General features: G+C 41.7%; 1 protein-coding gene across 7 annotated transcripts in view; it reads right to left on the reverse strand.

Annotated features, from left to right (window-relative positions):
• Positions 1-2,279: 2,279 nt before the first annotated feature.
• Positions 2,280-23,245, reverse strand: part of L3MBTL1 (L3MBTL histone methyl-lysine binding protein 1) — a 56,019-nt gene continuing 35,053 nt past the window's right edge. For 2 of the 7 annotated variants that reach the window (XM_078393179.1, XM_078393180.1), the window contains exons 13-22: positions 22,436-22,512; positions 19,856-19,941; positions 19,202-19,312; positions 18,295-18,409; positions 16,005-16,101; positions 14,928-15,125; positions 13,827-13,873; positions 7,697-7,838; positions 6,509-6,571; positions 2,280-4,280 (exon numbers count right to left, since the gene is read on the reverse strand). In XM_078393179.1, the coding sequence (XP_078249305.1) occupies positions 6,547-6,571; positions 7,697-7,838; positions 13,827-13,873; positions 14,928-15,125; positions 16,005-16,101; positions 18,295-18,409; positions 19,202-19,312; positions 19,856-19,941; positions 22,436-22,512 (898 nt within the window). In that variant the 3' untranslated portion in view covers positions 2,280-4,280; positions 6,509-6,546. Of the gene's footprint in view, positions 4,281-6,508; positions 6,572-7,696; positions 7,855-8,249; positions 8,433-13,826; positions 13,874-14,927; positions 15,126-16,004; positions 16,102-18,294; positions 18,410-19,201; positions 19,313-19,855; positions 19,942-22,435; positions 22,513-23,245 lie in introns of those variants that run through there. The other 5 variants (XM_020801153.3, XM_078393178.1, XM_020801152.3 and 2 more) reach the window with 3 other exon arrangements.

Consider the following 23,245-nt stretch of genomic DNA (forward strand, 5'->3'; position numbering starts at 1 on the left):
GCCTGATCTAGGTTCTATTCCTGTTGCAAATTCATTGAAGCTCACTCAGTATCTTGGACATTCTTCCAAAAAATAATGATAGATATAGACAAATAAATAAGAAGAGAGAAAGAATGTAGTATGGAATCCATGGGATTAATTGACTGAATCCAAAATACTACATGAATACTGTTTTTCATTGAAGATTTCAAGTGGCTGCCTGCTGTTCAGTGTATAAAAGGCTTCAGAAAGTGACTTGTCACCTGAGTCTCAGTCCAAAACTATTAACAACAGATGCAAAGGTGCAGACCTGACTCTTTATCTGTGACACAAAAATAGCACAAAGGAAGCAATTTTCTAAATGACTGAGATTTCATCAGACAATAATAGAGATGCCCCCACCTGTATTCATCACTGCTGCACCAAAAACATCTCTGCTTATGAACATGCATTCATAATTGGATGATTAAGACGTATGTTAATAAGAAAGGGATATTTCTTTCCATCTTCATAGGATTTTTCCCCAAATACATGACTGGTCCTCATATAAGCAGGACCTTATATAATCTGGACTTGTTCAGATCATGTTCCAAACTAAGACAGTTTTCTTATTAAAGCCTGCATTTTTCATCTTATCATAAAAAGAAATATCTCACTATCTTCATAGTAGTCATAGTAGGCATCCTTCAGTCTCGAAAGACTATGGTAGCGTGCTCTGTATGGAGGACTTGGAACAGCGTCTAGTGTGGCTGAGGAGGCCAATTCGAGAGTGACAATCCCTTCCACACTGGAGACAAATCCAATCTGTCCCCTGTCCAGCTCCCTGGTTTTGCTTCCTTTGTGACTTCCTCTTTGCCTCAGCCTGCTGGACAAGGGTCTCTTCAAATTGGGAGAGGCCGTGATGTACTGCCTGCCTCCAGGCTGAACGATCAGATGTCAGAGTTTCCCATCTGTTGAGGTCTATTCCTAAGGCCTTCAGATCCCGCTTGCAGATATCCTTGTATCGCAGCTGTGGTCTCCCTCTGGGGCGATTTCCCTGCACTAATTCTCCATATAGGAGATCCTTTGGAATCCGACCATCAGCCATTCTCACAACGTGCCCAAGCCAGCGTAGACGTCGCTGTTTCAGTAATGTATGCATGCTGAAAATTCCAGCTCGTTCTAGGACTACTCTATTTGGAACTCTGTCCTGCCAGGTGATACCAAAAATCCGTCGGAGGCAACGCATATGGAAGGTGTTCAGCTTCCTCTCCTGCCGGGCACAAAGGGTCCAGGACTCGCTGCAGTAGAGGAGTGTGCTCAGGACACAGGCTCTATAGACCTGGATCTTGGTATGTGTTGTCAGTTTCTTATTGAGCCATACTCTCTTTGTGAGTCTAGAGAACACGGTGGCTGCTTTCCCAATGCGTTTATCCAGCTCGACATCTAGAGAGAGGGTGTCAGAGATGGTTGAGCCAAGGTACACAAAGTCATGAACAACCTCCAATTCTTGTGTGGAGATGGTAATAGAGGGAGGTGAGTCCACACCCTGGCCCATGACTTGTGTTTTCTTCAGGCTGATTGTTAGTCCAAAGTCTTGGCAGGCCTTGCTGAAACTATTCATGAGTTGTTGGAGGTCTTCAGCAGAGTGGGCAACAATGGCTGCATCGTCTGCAAAGAGGAAGTCCCGCATGCATTTCAGTTGGACTTTGGTCTTCGCTCTCAATCTAGAGAGATTAAAGAGCTTTCCATCTGATCTAGTCCGGAGATAGACACCTTCTGTTGCAGTTCCAAAGGCATGCTTCAGCATGACAGCAAAAAAGATCCCAAAAAGTGTTGGTGCGAGGACACAGCCCTGTTTCACTATCTTAACCAGTCATTTTCTTCATTTTTTTCCTGGTTGGTGAAAAAGAAGATTTCTTTAAACATATGGATAGTTTGGCAGCACACATGAATTGTATCTTCTCGGACCATTTAATCAAAAGTGCAAAACTGCGTTCTTCTCAGTATTATGCCTCTTGGCAAGCAAACATATGCTGATGTTCAAAAGGAAGACATTATGAAACCAGCAGAAAGATTGCTTGAAGAACAAAAGCTAACTTGACACACATAGAGAGAAACCAAGATAAAAATTTCTTCTGAATAGCAGGCAGCCATCAGTTAAAAGAGAAAGCCAAATACAACCAAGCATTTCATAATACTGGAGTCAAAATGCTGCATTTCCATAGAGCTTTCCATGAGCTTAACCCAAATATTTAAAAAATGTAGACTTCACAGACCATATTACTATGAGACATGTTGCTGGTGTACAGGTATGGGTGAAAAACTTTAGTTCTGTTGTTACAGACTGAAGGAGGACAAAGAAAAATTCTAACAGCCTCACGGAGCTCCATACACTGGAAGTGATATGCAATGCACTAGTAAACTGAGGGCTGCATTTCAACTTAAGAAACCCATGTCCAAATCCCTGCTTGGCCATAGAAGCCTTGGGCTGATTATTAGACTCTGTGGAATTGGCATATGACATAGGACCGTTATCAATTGAGATATGCTTGTGTAAGGACTAAAGGAGTACTGAGTTAGAAAACATCCAGAAAGACAACTAGCACTACTGAAATTAGAAGTGATTGCTTGACTTAATAGGGCCATTCCAAAATATTTTGGAACCTGAGATGGAAAATATTTATGGCTCCTACCCCTCCTTTCCCAAAATGAAAACATAACAGTAAAAAAAATTAACAGGGTGTGACCTGTCTTAAAAGTATGCAGAAATTGCTGTCTGGAGCCACCTCTTCCCTTCTGTCTAATAGGAGGACTGGCATTGGAGCTTAAGCCTCTTCTTAGTCCACATAGCTAAAAGCAGCTGAAGTGGCTCAACAGAACATCTGGCACCAGTGCTTTGCTAATCCTCATCAAAAGAACAAAAGGAAAAAGTATGTGTAGGAAAACAGCAGAGTTCTTGATGACTTGGAAAGCATAGGTCACATCACACATTGTATTCATGCGGTTAAAAAGAAAATAAGACATTGCCACCTGTGTTTCTTTTTATAAAAAGGAGAGTTCCTAGGTTATGTTTTCAAGAGACACTGTCAAGTAGCTGGATGTAAACATTTGGCACACACTGAATAAATACAATTTGATGGGCCAGAAATGATGAATTTAAAAAAGTGGATAATTGCACCATTGCACATAATCATCTTTTACATGGTACAGCACCTGATAGTCCAACAGGATGGGACAAAGTGAAATAGCCCTAACTTTAGTTATTCCTGCCACAGATGGGAGGAAGGAGGAATGATGTATTTCGGACAAGATACCAGCCATGTTCGCTTTTTTTTTTGGTGCACTTTGGGGGAAAGTGCTCCAAGCTAACCTGACAATCGGCATTTGTAGAAGTTAAAGCAAGGAACAATATTACCTAAACTGCTCAGTGAATCTTAACCTCCATGCCTAACATGGTAATATTATGATTCTGTAAATTGTGAGCACCAAATCATCATTTGTTTGTTTCATAGCAGCAGTGAATCCGGAACTGTTAGAGTGTGTTATATCTTCTGTGTACTTAGTCCAGTAGTCTGCCTTGGAAGGATTAAGTCCCTGGATAGATATTTATCAATCATCCCCGTGAAGTTCAAGGTCTAATCCCTGATATTTGGGAAACGACTTTCATAATGCAATGCCACAGTTCAGAATTGCTTCCAAATATCTCATACTGCTTGAAGTTGGGTAAAATGAATATACTGGCAATTGACTTACAGTTGTTTTCCTTCTCTGTTTCATGAAAATTCAGACATAATGTAAGATGCCTGAACCCAGGCTGTCAGATCTGAAGAATTAAAACCAAGGCAGCTTAAATCTAGCAGCAAACCTAGTCTCAGATCTATGCTGTGTGCCTTTAAAACCACCAAGAGAAGACCTTGACAGGGTTTGTGGGATCAGGCAGGTCAATGCTGGAGCTCCACTGGCAGACATATTCAGGCAGTATTCAGAAAGGCTGGTACAAAGAGAGAGGAAGACAGACAGGGGATGGATCTGGTATGTAAACAAAGACGGAGACTCAAAGAGGGAGCAAGTTGGCAGGATTTTACAGCTGCGAAAGTCAGAAGATCTCCACTCTGCTGAGACAGATAAACAGGAGAGTTCGGCATCTTCTAAGGAGAGGAAAGTCAAATACTCCTCAGGGTGGCTCACTTTAAGGTGTCATCTGCATTTTTGAACATGAGAATGGCATTGTAGATTTTAAGTGCTGGGCCAAGTTTGACGCTCATGATCTTCACAATGTCAGCCTGAGTCAGCAGGAGGAATGCTTCACCATCAATCATCTGTGGAGAAAGAGAGATGTTGAAGTTTCTTTCTCATGCATATTGGTAGGTCTTTACTTTAAGCTGTCTTTGCTCAGTGCTTACTGGGAGGGTTATGGGAAGTGAAATGATTAGTACCAGAAGGTGACATTCTATTTTGGTCCCTCTAGCCACAAATAACAGCTCTTTGAGCACTACCTGTGCAATAATCACAACTGGCTTCCAGAATGTGGGAAGAGAATATACCTGCATTTTCAGGGTGGAAGCTTACCATTCAATGGAATTTACCATGGTATGGTTGTCCAGCTAAGAGAAGATGTACCCCAGCAGGCAATAAACAACTTCTGAGCACTCAAATTGAATGAAAATCAAAGGACAATGCCACATAACTATTTCCCTGGACATTTCTTTCTCTCTTTAAAAAAAATGCTTTCTCTTTAAGTTTGTTGAACTTCCTGCCATTATATTTCATGGTTCCAAACTCTGACTTGTACCTGCTGTCACCAGTACTTTAAAATGTCAGCAGTAGACATCCAGGTTTTGGTGCTGGCTGAGTGCATTTGTACAAAGTTGTGGCACCAGCTGCACCAATTCCTACAGATGTCTCGTCTGGCCATAGTGACACAGGCCTTACTCTAACATGGTCTATATGTAGGCTGCCTTCAATAGTGTTCAGAAACTTCATCTTGTTCAGTGGGTTGCTGCCAGATTGCTGGTTGGGACCAGCGCGAAGGTAAACACCACCCTTATCTTACAACAGTGTCTTTGGTAGCAGTCTGTTTCTGGGCACAGGTCAAAGTGAGGGAGATCTTCAAATGATGCCCCTCTGTTAGTCTCACCACTTTTACAAGTATGTTTGGTGAGGATGCCTGAGAGGATCTTCTTGGTGGCTCTCCAAGCTGCAAAAACTTAGTCTACCCTCCTCTTCTTTTTATCTTTCTGCTTTCAGGCAAATATCATTTTATTCTGGGAGCCTTTCAGCAACTAATTGTTGAGGAAAGAACTTTTCATAGATTCATGCTGTGCCTTTTTGATGCACTTTAAACTTACTCTTCATTATCATTATCATTTCAATGATATGGTTTAACTGTGTTTCAACATGATAACCTTCTGTAAGTTTATAAGTGATATGTAAAACATTTTAGTCCTTAAGACCAACTAAAAAAGTGAAGTACCACAAGAGTATCTTGTTGCTTTTGCTTTTATTTATAGCTGTTTTTATCTATTGCTTTATCTGTTTTAATTTTGTTGTGAACTACCTTGGGTACTGACTCTGAGAAGGCGGCAGATTCCGAATCAAATAAAAAAATTGCTTGGCACTATACGTTTAGTTGTGAGATAAAGGACTACCACCTGAAACAATCCCAAATGTTAAATAATTTATTAAATAGGCACAATTTTGGAGAAGATATTTGGGTTACTAAAGGTTGCTGTCTTTCAATAAATACCTGACAACGGCCTCACACACTCCATGAGGACTTTTCCCTCAACCAAGCTACCATAAAATCACTCCAACCAAAACCAAGTTTAATCTCAATAAAACTTCTCCAGCCTCTCATAACCCAAACTATATTTTCCTCAACCACTCCTTAACAAAGGATCAAATCACATGTTGATCTAGAGTTTATTGCCTCTACTTGCAATGTTATCCCTTCAGACATGCAAATCTTTCAGTGCCATATGCCTGAGTATCTGATATGCAGACAATATGAAGCATGCAGGCAAGTTATGCTGTCTCCCAAATATCAATGACAAAATGAAAAAAAAAGCTCAGTTTGTGAATGTAGGGCAAGTTTGTGTTAGAACAGACTGTCAGTCTTTTTCCCTTAAGGATGCACTGCTTGTAGAGAGAAAATCAAGTGTCTCATTTAGGGAGGTCCTGAGTTTTCTGTCAAATCCTCCCAACTGTATCACCATGGAAAATCTGTCTTAATTTGTATTGCCACTCTTGAGTGGGGTATGGTAAAGAAGAAAGGATGAGGTATCAGCAAGACTTCAGAGGAAAACCTGCACTACATAGTTTTGTCAGCACAACTTTCCTGAAATTGGTGCCCTCCATAACATTTGCACTACACTCCTATCATCTAAAGGCTACCGGATAGGAATTATGAGATCCGTAGTCCAAAAGTAATGAGCAGGCGGAGTGGGGGTGGGGGAGCTACATTCATACGTGGTTCCTAACAAGTCTGCTTCCCATTATAAATACCACCATAATCTCTCTTTCATAAGAATGTGACTCATATCCCTACCTCATCCTTGAAGAGCTTTGCTTGGTCCTCACAGCCTGTCAGTGTCTGTACAAAGCTAAATACCTTGAGGGAGAAAAACAGAATGAATATTTTTTCTTTTAAAAAGATGTGGAGAAGGACTACAAACATACACAAATACACTCCATTGCTCAGCAAACATATTTCCAACCCTGTTTTCCAGAATAACAAAAATAAAATGTTTCATTAAAAGCATTTTAAAAATACAATTTATCTCAATGGGCCTCTTTATAATATCTGTTTTACTGTAAATTCTGTTGCCGTTTTAGACTGAAGTTTGGATTAGCTGGTTCAGGTTTTCTTTTTAATTACCAGAGGCAGAGTGTAAATTCTTTTGTGCTACATTAATTTTGGGTAGGTAATTTTGTTTGCTTTTTGTGAAAAAGTTGGGAGAAATCTATCCTCATCATTATCACCACAACCCCCATTTTGTTAAAATCAATGAGCAGAAAGGAAGAATATTTAATTTCTTTTGTACCTCCTAATTCTTCCCTGCAAAGTCTAACCTTCTTGGGCAATCTTTTTTTTCCCCTAGCTATGCTTAGTTGGATTTTGGAACCATCCAAAAGGCAGGGTATATGAAGCAATTTGAATGGCAGGAACTGGAAGAGGGGAGAAAGACAAGCTACTCCTTCACATAGTTTCTCCATAATATGTAGTTGTGTGCTCAGAATGGTAAAAAGGTGTCTAGCATTCTTTTAAAATGTTGACAGAATTGTTGTGAAAGTTCAAGTAAGATAACTCCTAAAGATACTTGCAGGACAAACATTATGTAATACTACAAAATTCTACACACTGGGCACCGCCCTGTGGAGCACAGGGGAATTGGGGAATTACTGACAGGAACGAGACCTGGTAACAGTATATGATACATAAATAGGTCTAAAACAAATAAAGTTAGTTTATAAGTATCTATATGCTAGGTCTTCAATATCCTTCTTTCTGTCTGTGAGCAGCAGCAATTACAGTATATAAACTGGGAATCCCTGAGTTCCTTGTGTGGGCAAATGAAACAATGTGCAAGTGACTTGGAACATACTCATGTGTCTGCAGCCATGTAGGAATGCACAAGCAGAGTAACAGTAGTGAATTCATTAACATGGCTCTGCCTCCAGAGAGCCATAGCTAATTTCCTGTGCTTACACCTATTGTATATCCACACACTCTTACCTCATCGGTGGTCCATTTAGCCACTGTTGATGCTGTGATCCCAGCCACACCAGGCAGAAGCTTACAGTGCTGTTCCCAGCAGAGGGACAGGGAACGATCTGGGTGTGCTGACAAGGCCGACATGAAGAGAGACTGGTGCATGCTGTCTGAAGAAATGGCTGTCAATGGCATTCAAAACAGTGATGCTTAAAGCAATGAAGTGAAAAAGAAAAAGGCTTTCCCTCTGCTTTCCCAGGGCTTGTGTCAATGATGTTTAGATGTTGTTTGAAGCTAGGAAGACATTATGAACCAAATTTGACATGTTGACAGCAGGCCCATATCTTAAATCAGGATTTCTGCTAAAGCCATGTATGTATGATGCATAAGAGTAAAGACTGGGTAAGGAACTGAATTCTGATTCTACCCATGCTTTAAATCAGTGGTTCTTAACGTGGGCGATAATGCCCCCCAGGGGGCGATTTCATTTTTCAGGGGGGGCGGTAGAATGAAAAGGGGCGGTATGTGGGCGGTGGAACAGAAGGGGGCGGTAGGGGGGCGCTGGAGCAAACCAAACCTGTGAAGGCAGCTGCAGCCGCGGTGCTGGCAGTGGATCCGGTGCCACCACTGCCAGACAATCCAGCTCTTTCTGCCTGCCACGTCTCGCCTTCCTCCCTTAGGGGAGCACCAAGTGTGGATTGGGTGGAAGAAAAGGGTCTCTCGGGTCCCCATCCTCACCCGGTGAAGCGCTGCCTTGTCCCTGGGTGGGGAGGGAGAGAAAAGCCCCGTTTGTCCATCCTGCCTTCCCGCCTGTTGCAAGGTAAGCACGGAGAGAAACGGGTCAGTTTGGGGTGCCATAGCAGGATTTCTAGGGACAGGGCTGGCTCGGGTCATCCTGGGTGAGTGGGAATTCAGCAGCTTTTCTGGCTTTTCTTGTTGCCCTGTTGTGGCTGGCTGGCTGTCAGGGGGGAAGAAAGTTCACCTGGCCAACTTTAAATGGCTTTGAGGGATGTCGAACTTGAGATCTTCCCCTGTCTTCCGTGTACACGGGTGTGATGTGCCTCTGTGTGTAAATCCTCTGGGAGACAAAGCTCTCAAATTGAACTGAGAGTGCTGAGGGCAAAATCTACAGGGCTGTCATAGAGAGAAGCAAATGCACTGCAGAAAGTCAGCCGCTCCTCTTTCTCCCTGAACCCTGAGGATCCGTTCAGTGGAGGCAAAAAGGGCAGCATGTCAGTGGTTTGAGTATAACAGTTTGCTTCAAGAAGGGGGTGGCAGGGGTGCTCCAAAAGTTTTAGACTACAACTCCCACAATCCCCTGCCCTTGGCCCACCTTCCCGCCCATTGCAACGGAAGCACGGAAAGAAACGTGTTGGTTTGGGGTGGAGTGCCATTTCTCATTGAACTATTCAGCAGTTCAGTTGTTTATTGTTCTGTTGGGTACTTGAAAAGTTGTTTTTAAGGTAATTTGTTATGGATGTTGTTGTAACCCTCTTTTCCCAAAATAATTTGTGTGAGTAAATGTTGTAAAGAGTGTTAGTTACTCATTACTTTCTGTCTACTTTAAAACCCTTAGGACTGTGAAGTGATTGGCATAAAACTTGAAAATTCTTCTCAAAATCTTATGAAATGATAATGTGAAAATGTTTCATTAAACTAGTTTTGTGTGTAGAAGGTTGCTTTGGTCAATAGACTTTTGCATTATTCTAACAATGCTCCTCGAATAAAAAAAACAATTTAAAACTGCTACAAGGCAATATACAACCCTAATTTGCTTCTCTATTTCCTTAATACAAAGTCTACTATCTACAGAATTTCTGTCTAACTTTGCTCTGCTTTTTCAAAAAAATATTTTGAGACCCAAGTGGGTTGCTATCTTGAATTTAGGGTTCAGACAACAGCAAAATCAATATACCTTTCCTTTCAAACAAATGCTCTATTATTCTAAGATTCTCCGATTCTTAAAATTCTGTTAGGACTTGTAGCTGAAGTGACAAAATCAACTGCTAGCATATTATTGCCAGCAGGATGTGGTCAGAAGCCATGGAGACATATTGTTTTTAATTGCTACCTTTTAGTATCAGAGGTAGTTTGTGAAGTGAAGCTTTTATCAAGCTGTATTTTTTGAGCTTTGGAATACACAGGCTTGTGTCCAGTAAGGATCATCTTGCTGGTGGAAGGAGAAATTGGGCTGCTTCCCTACCTTAATTTTCTTTCTCCTGTGCTGCCCTCATTCTCCATTGCCACTACACCAAGCTCAGTCACCCAACTCACATTTAACAGCAGATCTGAAGTGGTCTGCAAGAGGGAGGGGCATCACTGAAAACTGTCTCCTTCCCTCTTCTGAAAGGGGACAGTGCCTTCTATCAGTGGAGAGACTTCCACTGGATAAAAACCTCAGCACCCTATTTTCATTTTCATGTCTTGTTTTGTGTTTTGCCCATGGATGATTGATTGATTAGGCATCCTTCAGTCTCGAGAGACTATGGTAACGTGCTCTGTATGGAGGACTTGAAACAGCATATTGTGTGACTGAGAAGGCCAATTCGAGAGTGACCATTCCTTCCACACTGAAGACAAATACAGTCTGTCCCCTGTCCAGCTCCCTGATTTTGCTGCTTTCAGGACTGCCTCTTTGCCTCGGCCTGCTGGACAAGGGTGACTTCAAATTGGGAGAGGCTGTGATGCAACGCCTGCCTCCAGGCTGAACACTCAGATGTCAAGGTTTTCCATTTGTTGAGGTCCATTCCTAAAGCCTTCAGATCCTGCTTGCAGATATCCTTGTATTGCAGCTGGGGTCTCCCTCTGAGGCGATTTCGCTGCACTAATTCTCCGTACAGGAGATATTTTGGAATCCGATGTCAAAGGGATCTGATGTTGAGCCATCAAAAATTATGGTGCCCTTCATTCCCCCATGAAAGGACCTGATGATGTTAAGGAGTTGAGGTGAACATCCAATCTTGGGAAGTATTTTAAAAAAGGCTAACCAAATCAAAGGCCTTTGTGAGATCTATGAAGGCCACAAAGGGTGTTCCTGGATTTATTTATTTATTTATTTATTTATTTATTTATTTATTTATTTATTTATTTATTTATTTTATTTTATTTTATTTATATCCCGCCTATCTGGTCGTGTGAGGACCACTCTAGGCGGCTAACAACATGAGAATAAAACAATAAAATACATATAACCATATTACTTAACAAAAAGAAAAAGAAAAAAAATTATTAAACAAGATAGGAGAGCTATAGGGTAGGAAAAAATCGTCAGGAATTATCTGTTGGGAAGGCCTGCCTAAACATCCAAGTTTTTAATTGTTTCTTAAAAATACCCAGCGAGGGAGCCGCGCGAATCTCAGGGGGTAAGTCATTCCAGAGACGAGGAGCCACCGCCGAGAAGGCCCGATTTCTAGTCTTTTCCTTCCGGGCCTCCCTCGGCGTTAGGCTCCTCAGTCTCACCTCCTGGCTCGCACGAGTGACACGGGTAGATCTTGGTGGGAGGAGGCGTTCCGCCAAGTATCGAGGTCCTAAACCGTTTAGGGCTTTATACGCAAGCATCAACACTTTGAAGTTGATGCGGAAACGGATGGGCAGCCAATGCAAAGCAGCCAGGGTGGGGGAGATATGTTGGTATCTTCTCACTCCACTGAGTAATCTGGCCGCCGCATTCTGCACCACCTGTAGTTTCCGCAGCAGTCCCAAAGGTAGCCCCACGTAGAGCGCATTACAGTGGTCTAATCTTGAGATTACGAGCGCATGCACCAAGGTAGTGAGCGCCCCAACATCAAGGTAGGATCGCAGCTGGGCTATCCGCCTAAGGTGGAAAAAGGCGGTGCGGACCACGGACGCCACCTGGGATTCCATAGTGAGCGCTGGGTCTAGATGGATCCCCAAGCTGCGGACCCCGTCCCTGGCGGGCAGGGTCACCCCCCCAAAAGTGAGGGAGTTTCCCAGATCCCCTATTGTGGGGGCGCCCACCCTTAGTACCTCCGTCTTGTCCGGGTTCAGCCTCAGCCCGTTCTCCTGCATCCATTCCAGTACGGTCTCCAGGCAGCGCTGGAGGGACAGGACGGCATCTCCTGCGGTAGGTGAAAAGGAGATGTAGAGCTGCGTGTCATCCGCATACTGATGGCACTGTGCTCCACACCCCCTGATGACCCCACCCAGCGGCCTCATATAGATATTAAACAGCATTGGGGAGATGATCGACCCCTGTGGAACCCCACAATTGAGGCTCCACGGGGCCGAGACACTCTCCCCAAGCTGTACTCTCTGGGGGCGGTCCTCCAAGAAGGATCCCCTGCATTTATCACTGAGCTTGGATTCAGCAGTAGCCAGGAGTGCATTTGCACATTTAAAACTAGTGTACCCATTCTTGAAGAGTCTGATGTGGTAATGGTGACATATATCTTACTTACATCCTGGCTGGATTACTGTAATGTGCTCTATGTGGGGCTACCTCTGGATAGTATCCGGAAACTGCAGGGGATCCGAAGCATGGCAGCCAGATCCCTAACTGGAGCTGGTCACAAAGATCACATAACTCCCCTATTACAGCAGTTTAATTGGCTGATGATCTGTTTCCAGGATCACTTCAAAGTGCTGGTTTTAACCTATAAAGCCCTAAACACTTTGATCCGAGCTATCTCAAAGACTATGTCTCCCATTATGAGTCTGCTAGGGTGTTAGAATCATCAGGAGAGGCCTTTCTCTTGGCGCCTTCACAGGTGTGTCTGAGGGGGACACAAGAGAGGACCTTCTTGGTTGCTACTCACAGATTTTGAAACTCCATCCCATAGGAGGCCAGGCTGGCCCCATCTTTGCTATCCTTCTGTAAGCAGGCAAAGACTTTTCTCTTAAGACAAACTTTTCCTCAGAGGCTGGCTGCCTGAGTGGGGTTATTAAATAGGTTGTTGTGCCTTACTGCTTGGAATGTATTTTTTGTATTGCTTTTGTTTACCATTTCTTAAACAGGTATTTGATTCTTTTTTGTCTTTGTATACTTACTGTTTTTTAGTTTTAATATTATCTTTAAATGATGTAAATCATCTTGGGTCCTTTTTAAGGAGAAAGGTGGGGTAAAATAAATAAATAAATAAATAAATAAATAAATAAATAAATAAATAAATAAATAAATAAATAAATAAATAAATAAATAAATAAATAAATAAATAAATAAATAAATACTTCTTTGATCCAGCTGTGGGGTTTGTATTAGTGTTTGTTTTAGATGTTTTAAATATTTTCCTGGTGAAATTTCAGAACTGGATATCCTCACTTGGGAAAATGTCTGAGATACAATGTTTGTGGAATGAATAATATCACCATTATACTACTCATTAGAAGAAGTGCACCTCATTTCTATAGTGTCTGCAGCATCTGCAGTAGGTTTGACACACACATTAATCAACAACGAGCACTAGTACAGGAAATAAATCCATTTAGACATATTTCAGACCTCCCATCACCCATTTTTCAGGTGGGCGGGTATAATGCAGTGTGGACTGGCTTCCGTATAGGAAGCCATTTGTACAAGTGAGCAACTCTCTAGTTTTAGCAAAGGCATCTAATCACATCATTTCAATACATCTGAACTGGCATAGAACAAAGGAAAATGCAGCATGAAGGACTAATGGACAAATGACTTTAAATAAGTTGCACAGAGAACGGACACTCCTGCTGTAGGATGTGGATTTTCGTTCTGTGTCCAGGAGACTCAATAAACAAAAACCCCAAATTTAAAGGCTTGTCTCACCCTTTTACTAACTGGGGAAATCTCTGCTATATGTACAAGGCAACTATAGCAATGGGCAGATGCATTTTATCTCTTAAGAAATTAAACTTTGCTAAAGTATTCAGTAAAAAAGAGACTATTGAAAAGAAGAAAAGATAATGTATAGACAAAATCATATCACAAAGAAAAAGTTAAATAGAATACATGCAAGCTTCCACACTGGATAAGTGTCCCTCACACAATGGTCTGGAACTAGGGATGTGAACACTTGGGGGGGAAGGGAAAAATTTGGGGGAGGGGGGAGTTTACCCTCATGTTTCCTTTTCTTTTTCCCCATAGGAAAAAAAAGGCAGCAATTCCCTGAATTGTTTTCTTTTCTGGCACGAGGTCTTTACAAAGCCAGAGAGAAAAGGTACTTACTCTGGAAGTCTTCCTGCTGGATTTTCCGGTATTTTGGAGGCCGACCTCTAGAGAAACAAAAACAAGCTTTATCTTCAAAAGAGGCAGTACAGTGAGTGAAAAATGATGAACTATAGTAGACCTCATAAACTAAACCTTAGTTCGTATATATATGGAATCCTCAAAAACCCAGTGTGGAAAGAAGATTTAAAAAAACTATAAGGATCACTTATTTATTTATTTATTTATTTATTTATTCTTTGCTTATATTCCATTCCACTTATATCTCACATTTCCTCCATGAAGCACAAGGAATTATATACAGGAGTCTCTTACAGTTTTCTATTCTAAACCTGCTTAGCATGACCATAGTTTATACCTTCAAGATTTTATCACAGAAGTGTATTCCATTAGCCTTTCTAATGCCCAAGTTGGATTAAGTCCACATCCTCCAGATTTTTGTAGGCAGAAGCAAGCTACTTTGTAAAGTTAATGCTCAGTCAAATGTACTAGTGGGGAGGCAGTGAGGAGAATAAATGAGAAAGAGTGCAAACATATGAGAAAAAAAATACAGTGATAATGGACATCAGGAACATTATGTTGGCCTGGAGTCCTTCATCCATTGCTACTTAGCTCTTATCCAACCCAAATAACTAAATGCATGATTTGGGTGTAGGAAAGAAAGTCAAGAAAGGCTTGCCTGCCACTTTTAACTCTCTTCTACTTCCTTTCTGTATGTATTGTTAGACTGATATTTCTCAAGGAAACCTATGAGTCTCTATTCTCCTTCTGACCTTCAACTCGTTCTCACCTTTTGAAGGAGCAGACATGCTCTCTCTCCTCTGCTGTGAGTTCCCTGGAACACATGCCTACCTAGTTAGGTTTAGAATTTAGGCTTTTCTATCTGGAGTGTTACTTCCTCAAAAAAAAAAGGGGGGGTTAGTTATTTCATTTTTAACTGCTTCTCCTGTTTTCTTGTGGGCACATTGTAGGAATTACCATCCATTTATCTACATCAGCACTTATGCTATAGAGAGAGAAGCACTAATATTGCCTGCTTATTTATTTATTATGACCTTGCACCAGATGTATTAGCAGCAGTAGCAGCAGCTATCTCCTTACCTTCCGTGGTGTCGAGACTTTTTTCTCTGAGAGAAGCCTATAAGGTTCCTCTTTCGAACGGAGTTTTCAGTGTCTGAGAGATCAGCTTTCACTCTCCCCTGGTTTTTCTCTGCAAGGGGACACCCTGAGATGCAGTAATGAGCTGTAAATCTCCCTGTCACATGTCCTGATCCATCGCAACCAGGTGTTGGGCACTTTCTGGAGATAAGAGATCAGAAAAGACCCTTGTTTTCTGTATGGGTGGCAGATTGCCATCACAATTAACAATATAATCCAGTTCTGCTCAATTTTCCTTCTGATTCATCACACCAAACATAGCCTAACAGCCAGGAACAGCACCCTGTACAGTCGTGCCCCGCATAATGATTACCCTGTATAACGACGAATCTGCTTCATGACGATGTTTTTGCGATCGCAATTGCGATTGCAAAACGATGTTTTAAATGTGGGTTTTTTTGCTTTGCAAAGATCGGTTTCCTGCTTTGGGAACCGATTCTTTGCATTACGACAATCAAAACAGCTGATCGTCGGGTTTTCAAAATGGGTGCCGGGTGCTCTAAATGGCTCCCCGCTGTGTTTTTGGACGGATTCCTCGCTCTACAGGCACCAAAAATGGCCACCCCTATGGAGGATCTTCACTGGATGGTGAGTTTTTCAGCCCATTGGAACACATTGAACAGTTTTCAATGCGTTTCAATGGGCTTTTTTTATTTTGCTTTACGACGTTTTCGCTCTACAGCAATTTCGCTGGAACAAATTAACGTCGTTAAGCGAGGCACCACTGTACTTGACAGGCCCACCTGTTCCTCTAGTCTGAAACAACAAAAAAATGGCACCAAGTCCATCAGCCTACAGTGAGCTTTCATACTTGGTCTGTGGCTCACTGATGTGGCGACACATGAATTTTGGAAGTCTAGGATAGTAACTTGACTTGATAGAATGTATTCTAAGCAACTTGTATGGACAATGCAGTAGTTGCTTCCCAGCTTCTGCTCGTAGTAAGTAATATTAGTGGATACAATTTACAGCACTAGAGTCTCCAAGGCACTCCCCTTGCTTCTTCAGTTAAGGGCCCACCTGTGAAAGCTGTATTTGGAGGTCTTGGTGTTGGGGAGAGTCTTACAGGCCAAGGTTGGGCAGGTTCCATTCGTAGTAGACACAGGTTCCTTTGGCTCTGTACAGAACAGGAAATATAAATTGAATGAGGATTTCTCAACAGCCATAATGCAGTTTCTGGGTCAATCCTCCATACTGATACTTCCTAGATGCATGGAGCCATTATCAATGCTGTGGCTTTAAAAAAAAAACTGAATTGCAGTATTTTTTTCCATTGACTTCTACATTCACTCATCCATCACAGGATTATGATTAGAGATGGGTACAAACCAAAATATGAACCAGGATGTTTGTTGAAAATCGCTAGTTTGTTGGTTCGGGTAGGTTCAGGTTTGTCAAAAGCGATAAAACAAACTGAATTGAACCAACTAACTTTTAACGCGAGTTTTGGTTCATTTGCCCATTTTCTCCCCACCCCTCACCCCAACAGCCTGCTCCCATCGATCAGAGGCACTAAGCAACCCTGGGAGGGACCTAGAGACTACTGGATTGGCAGGTCAGGCAGCCAAATGTGTCACTCAAAAGGCTCTGGGGGAGTTGCTTGTTCTTATTTATAAGACTGTTTCACAGGAACCATTTCCACCTCAGAGCCACTTCTGATAGTCAGAGGAACCCTTCTACCTCAGAATTAGGTTGGCTCAGATCTCTACTGGCACATTGCTTCCCTTGTCCGACAGCTTCTCTCTATCTACCCCTCTGTTGACCACACAAGAACCTCTGTAGCTCAACTCAGAACTCCAGCATGGCATTGTCCATGCGGTTTGGGGAAAGGGCATTGTCCCTCCTCATTCTTCTGATGTCAGGTTCCCTGGCATGAACCACTGCTGAAATTTCTCCCAAGCCAACTGCTGAGGGTCATTTTCCTGGTGGGGCTTGCTTTGAGGGTGTATAACTCAGATATCCAAAATCCATGAAATTTGGAGGGGTTGTAGAAAATTGGAGGAAGCTTCTCCACAATTTTCATGTCTCTAGGTGGCTGGCGGGGGGCCGTTCTAGGGCTCCTGGATTTCAAAACCAAAATTAACTAATTCATGGTACATTTTTTCCTAAAAGTTCAGAAAGTTCGTGGTTCATGGACTTCAGTGAACCATGAACCCATGAACCACAATGAACAATTGTTTTGCTGGTTTGTGCCCTTCTCTAATTATGATCATGAGATTTCACATCACCAGCAGTAAAGTGGAAGGAAAAAAATAGTATTATGAGAAAGATCAAAGTTGGTGGTGTTTCCCCCTCCCCAAATATTTAGAAAGGTCCTTAGTGATCTTCTATGTTCAGGATTTCTATAGATTCTGCATAATAAACTTTGCAGAACTATAGGGATGTGCTTAATGTTAATGATTTTGGGTGAATGTTCTAATTTACCACATTTTAACTGGTTTGTGTTTTTCTAAAACAATTTGTGAACTACCTTGGTCCCATAATTGAGAGAGAGGCAGCATAGAAATAAAATAAATGGGAAGCTATATATGTGAAAGTCAGACATCAGACATCAGCTCCAAGGACTCATTTTCAGGTACTAATATGAGAAAGCATTGCCCACCAAAGGAAATCTAGTTCAAAACTTGATTTATTAGAGAACATGTTTCCTGAACTCTAATTTTTAAGTAGAAAACAAAATATTTTTTTTTAAAAAAAGACAAAAACATGGCAGGACTTTAAAGACTAACTGTGGTATTTTAACGTGAACTTTCATGGACAAGCTAACTTCCTGCGGCATAATTTAGTTTTCAAGTTTTATATGAAGCCAAAATCCTGTTCCATAAATTACACTTGCATAAGGATGATGATGTCACCAGCAGTAGAAGATTGCCAGTAATTAGAGAGTTAACCCTTCAGTCTCAGGATTCTCACAACTCACCTGCAATCAGTCTCATTGCACACAGGTTGGCAAACTCCAAGATCTAAGCAGGAACTCTTAATTACCAGCATTCTCCTACTGCCAGTACACAATCCAGCAGTGTGAGATTGTTAGCAGTTCAGTTAAAAGAGTTTCTGCTTCAGTCCTGGGGCTCACCCAACTCATACCCAATAAGAGTTACTGCAGGTTTAGTAATGCCTGAACAGGGTTATGGTAGACTTCTCTTTACATTCAGAACCTTCAGAGGAATATTACAAGCATTAAGCACTAGAGAGAAAAAAAGATGGCTGTTCCACTTCACCTGGTGACTGGGCGTACAACTTCTGTTTCTATCACCACATCTATGCAATCAGGCTGCAGCAAGGACTTGTGCCTAGTATTTGTACTCACTGAGAGGAGGCTGCAATGGATGTCCAGTTTTGGAGCACCATCCCACAGGGTGAATGTCGGGGTGATCCGAGTCAATCCAGAAATCACATACATGGCTCCAGCCATCAAAATGAATCTATGGGCATGAATCAACAGGTTGGATAATAAAGAATTTGTTGTGTCATAAACTAAGTAAGCAATATACTGTATACTGCAACACAAAAACATGTAAAGGTCACATGTTTCATATGTCACACAAAGATGGGAAACCCCCCCATTTCCCACTGCAAGTTAAACATTCAACATTGCGTTTCTGAAGTCCCGCAGTAAACATCAAAGCTGCAATGTGTCCAATAATCTTAAAAATATGTCCAAGTCACCAAGTCCCCTCAAAATAGGGGAACGTGGAGATCTACTTTTTGCTATAAATCCAAGACACAGCAGCTCAAAAGTGGACCAGATCAATCTATTAGATGTGCAGCTTCAAAAGAGAGAGGAATGAAAACTGCATGCAGCAGGCATTGTGTATCGGACCGGATGTGGTTTGACATTGTTATGCGTGTCGCTGTATCTTTACTTGTGTCTTCATTCCACAGATGTAGTGCACTCAGCTACTGAATCTGTGATCGAAACTGGCAACAGAATTATATTCGGTGGAAGTAACTGATGGAACTACGTCTACAAGAACAAGCCCAGCATTGCTGAGCATAAATGGGCCTTTAGGTTGGCCTGCCTGTTCAGTATCTGTTGCTCCAACAAACACAATGGTTGCTATAGAAAGAGAGGTTATTCTATGTTCTGAAAAAGATAATCCATATTGTGTAAACATTTATTATACAACAACAACACGACTTGTAGAAAAGCAAGAAAACAGAGAGAGAATGATTCACTAATAAGGCATAAGCCCTAAGCAGGGGAAGAAATCTACCTTTATCCTGTAGTCTTCTACGTCTTCGACAGTGGCTGCTCGGATCAGGGCAGGCGTTCTTCGGTCTACTGCCTCCAACCTCATGTTGATCAAGAAGCCATGGGGTTGCCTCTGGGATGGAAGGTACAGAATGGGTGAAACCAGAGCCTACAAACAATCACATTTCTCCCACCCAGTCTCTTTCTTTTCTATCTTAACAAATAGTTGCAGTAGGACTCTCCAGCTTGTTTGTTATTTGAATTGCTGGTCCATATTTTTTTTCACTTGGTGATCTAGTTCATCACTTCTCCAAACTCCCAGAAATAATACAAATGTTTGTATACTGCTAAAGTCACAGATGGGAAACATTTGTTTTTTGGATTATAAATTTCAGAAAATCACAGCCAGCATGGCCAAACTACTAAAACTTGAAAATAGATTTTTAAAAGGGGACTGCTCAACTCAGCACTTACTTGGACAGGCATGGAGGCCAGACTTCCCTCTTCTTGCCATGCCCGCCTCCAAATACCATTCACAACAACATTTGCTCATATATACTAGAGATCAGATCGTGGAGCCATTGACCATGCTGGCCAGGAGATTCTCAGAGCTATGGGCCAATGGGTCACTTTTCCAATCTTTGATAGAGACATGAGAAAGATATAGACTACTTACCACTTTAAAGGCCCAAGCTGGCACTGCAGAAGCACCTGTTTCTGCTAAGTATTTTTCCCAGCTGAAATTTTCAGGATCAGGGTAGTCTGGAAATAAAAAAGTCTGCCAGATAACAAGCTTTTGCTAGAGAGGCCTCAGAATCATTTACCAGCTGCAATAAAGTTCTCATCTAGGGATGTGCAGGTCTACCAAGTCACATCTCCAGGCTTCTTTCTCCTTCTACACCTGATTTATGTCTTCTTTAAAGATGGGCAGGAATCTCAGTTTGGAGATTCATGCCGGTTCAGTACTGTGCCTGCACAGGTGTTGTGTGGATGCCACATACTTCCCCCTCCTGCCTCCTCTGCCCATTCCCTGAGCAATGTACGCTTCCCTCGCTGCCTCCTCTGTGCAACTGCCCACTCATTGTTCACAACCATGCTTTACTCCTCTGCCTCCTCCAGCAGCTGCCCACTCAAACAAGGTGATGCAGGCATTCCTGAAGCACTGCCTTGGAGTGGGCAACTCCTGGAGGAGGGAAGCATGACTGCAAATAGTGAGTGCAGAGGAGACAAGGCAGTTGTGGGCACCTCTAGGGAGGTGTGAATGAGCGAGTGCTCAGAAGAGGTGGGAGGGGGAAGCATATTTATTTATTTATTTATTTATTTATTTATTTATTTATTTATTTATTTATTTATTTATTTATTTATTTATTTAACTAACTAACTAACTAACTAACTAACTAACTAACTAACTAACTAACTAACTAACTAACTTATATGCCGCCCACACTACCCAAAGGTCTCTTAGCAGCTTATGGTGCCCGCATAACACCTGTAAGGGCGTAGCACTGGACCAGCATGAATCTCCAAACAGAGGTTCATGCCCATGTCTAATTTCTTTCCCCTGCCTTTTTTCTTGCTTATTGTTTTAACATTTCAACCTATATGCACTCCCTGCACCCCCTTTCCCCCATAAACTAAAGCATGCTTGCAACATGGTCTAATGCACTGGTTCTTAACCTTGGGTTACTCAGGAGTTTTGGACTGCAACTCCCAGAAGCCTTCACCACCAGCTGTCCTGACTGGGGTTTCTGGGAGTTGCAGTTCAAAAGCATCCGAGTAACAAAGGTTAAGAACCACTGGTCTAATGCAAATTTTAAATTTCCAAATTTTTCTGGCTGCACATTTGAAATATGTATATTTTACTGGACATGCCCACAGCCATCCAATAATGTGTGGCTTGGCAACAGGAAGTGCCTCTGGTCTGCAATGAGTCTGGACAATATAGATCAGTCGAAGTCCATGAGTCCTTGCATGCATCCAGAATAATGCAAGATGTTTCATAGCAGATTATAAATCATTGGCTAATCCAAAATCACGACTGTGGGGTTGATTTTCCATGTACTGTACATAAAAATACTTTTTCACCTCACAGGAGAAGGTCTTCTCTGTGGCTGCTCCCAGACTCTGGAATTCTCTCCCACAGGAGGCCAGGCTGCCCCCATCTTTGTTGTCCATCCTCAAGCAAGTAAAGACCTTTCTCTCCAAGTAAGCTTTTCCTGAGTGAATGGCTGTAGATTGGGATTTTTTGGAATGGACTGTCGTATCTTACTGCATTGAATGTGGTGTTGATTATGTTTGTTGGTATTATATTCATTGATGCTTTTAGTGTTGTATACTGAATGCTGCTAACCTAAACACTGCATTTTAATTGTTGCAAGCCACCTTGGATTCTTTTTAAGAAGAATGGTAGGTTAAAAATATTTTAAATAAATAAATGTGAAAGGACTTAATGTATGGAAATACTACTCTGTCCCTAAAGAAACTGAAAATTGCCTCCTCTCCGAGAGTGTTGCTTTCACATAGCAATGCCCTGGTTGTGCAAATGTTGCTGCTGAAGAGGCAGCGATGTGACAATCCTTCTGGCATCAAGGAGAGAGATTTGTAATAAATTTAAACACTGATGCATATTTCATCTCTTGTTTTATTATTGTAATTTGTACAGTACTGCGAAATCATTGGTTATATACTGCATTGAAGTTTCAGAACAATGAACAGTATATATAGGCCCAAGGCCCTTGCCTAATTCCACTGGCATAACACAAACTCCATGAATTATGAAAGCAAATTACCTTAAGAAGTCACCCTAGATGTTATCTGTTGTATACCAAGTTGTGTGACGCCATATTCAACAGATAATGTCTACCCTAACTTCTTGAGGCTGTTTGCCCTCAAACACCTTTGTGATTTTTTTCCTTGGCCACTGTTATTTAAAAAAAAAAAAATCAAGCAAGCAAAAATCAATCATGAATTAAAAATTCAGCCTCTGGGGCTGGACTTCTGACTTTCTCACAGCAAATCCTGAAGTGCAACAGAGGAAAACTCCAACCACTTCCTGTTCCTTTTTCTGGCATGAAGATCATTATGCCTGCAGCCAACAGTGTATGTATTTTTAACATGTGAATGCCACTATGCATTTTTAAGAGATCACCATTTTCTGTGATGGATAAGGGGCCAAGCTATGTGGCCCAATGAACATTTCTTGTATGCAGAAGCAGCTATGGAGAAACAGAGTGGGAAAAAAAAATTGTATATTCACCTTGTGGAGGAGTGAGGGGTTTTCCATGCTCCTGACACCAACCGACTGGGTGAATATAAGGACTGCTGGGGTCACACCTGCAGTACAAATAAAATGAACGTACCACAACCTCAAAAAGGCAGTAACCATTAGACCAAAAGTCCATCTAATGCCCTGTTTGAGCAGTGACCACAAGATCAGTTTTTGATGCTATCTTGTTGAAGAGAAAATTTTGTTTGTCTCAGGCTCACAAGTAAGGATAAGGAACTCCTTGAGGAACTCATGAGGAATTATTCCCTCCAAGGAGATGATGAGGAATTTGCACATGCTACCCAATACTGTCCTTGCAATGGGGAACAATGTTTGTGAAAATTGCTCTCTCTTTTTTTTTCACAACCTGTGCACAGCATACATAAAGCTAGGACTACTGCTTTGTTGATGGATATTTAAGAATCAGAAGCATTGCTTGGGTTGTTTGTTTTTTTACCAGTCTTTCTTTATGCACTTGCTGTATGTGTTCACGGAACACACTACTGTCTTTTCAAACAGAAAGGACACTAGTTTTGCACAGATATATTTTGGGCAAAATACAGAGAACGGAAGTAGGAGAAAAGGTCTTTGTCTTGCTCTTGTCTGGAATCTCACAAGGCTTTCAAATTCCTCATCAAGATGTCTCATCAAATCAATAAACCTTAAGTCAATAAGGATGAGGAATTTAATAAATATTCTTCACATAACTATCCTGTTAGGAAATAGGGAATCAATGGAGCTGTAAGAGCTCCAGTTTCTAGAGTAAGCAGTTAATTTACCCTCATTAGGGCTTACCAGTAT

The sequence above is a fragment of the Pogona vitticeps genome, chromosome 4 (assembly GCF_051106095.1).
Source record: "Pogona vitticeps strain Pit_001003342236 chromosome 4, PviZW2.1, whole genome shotgun sequence".
Lineage (NCBI taxonomy): Eukaryota > Metazoa > Chordata > Lepidosauria > Squamata > Agamidae > Pogona > Pogona vitticeps.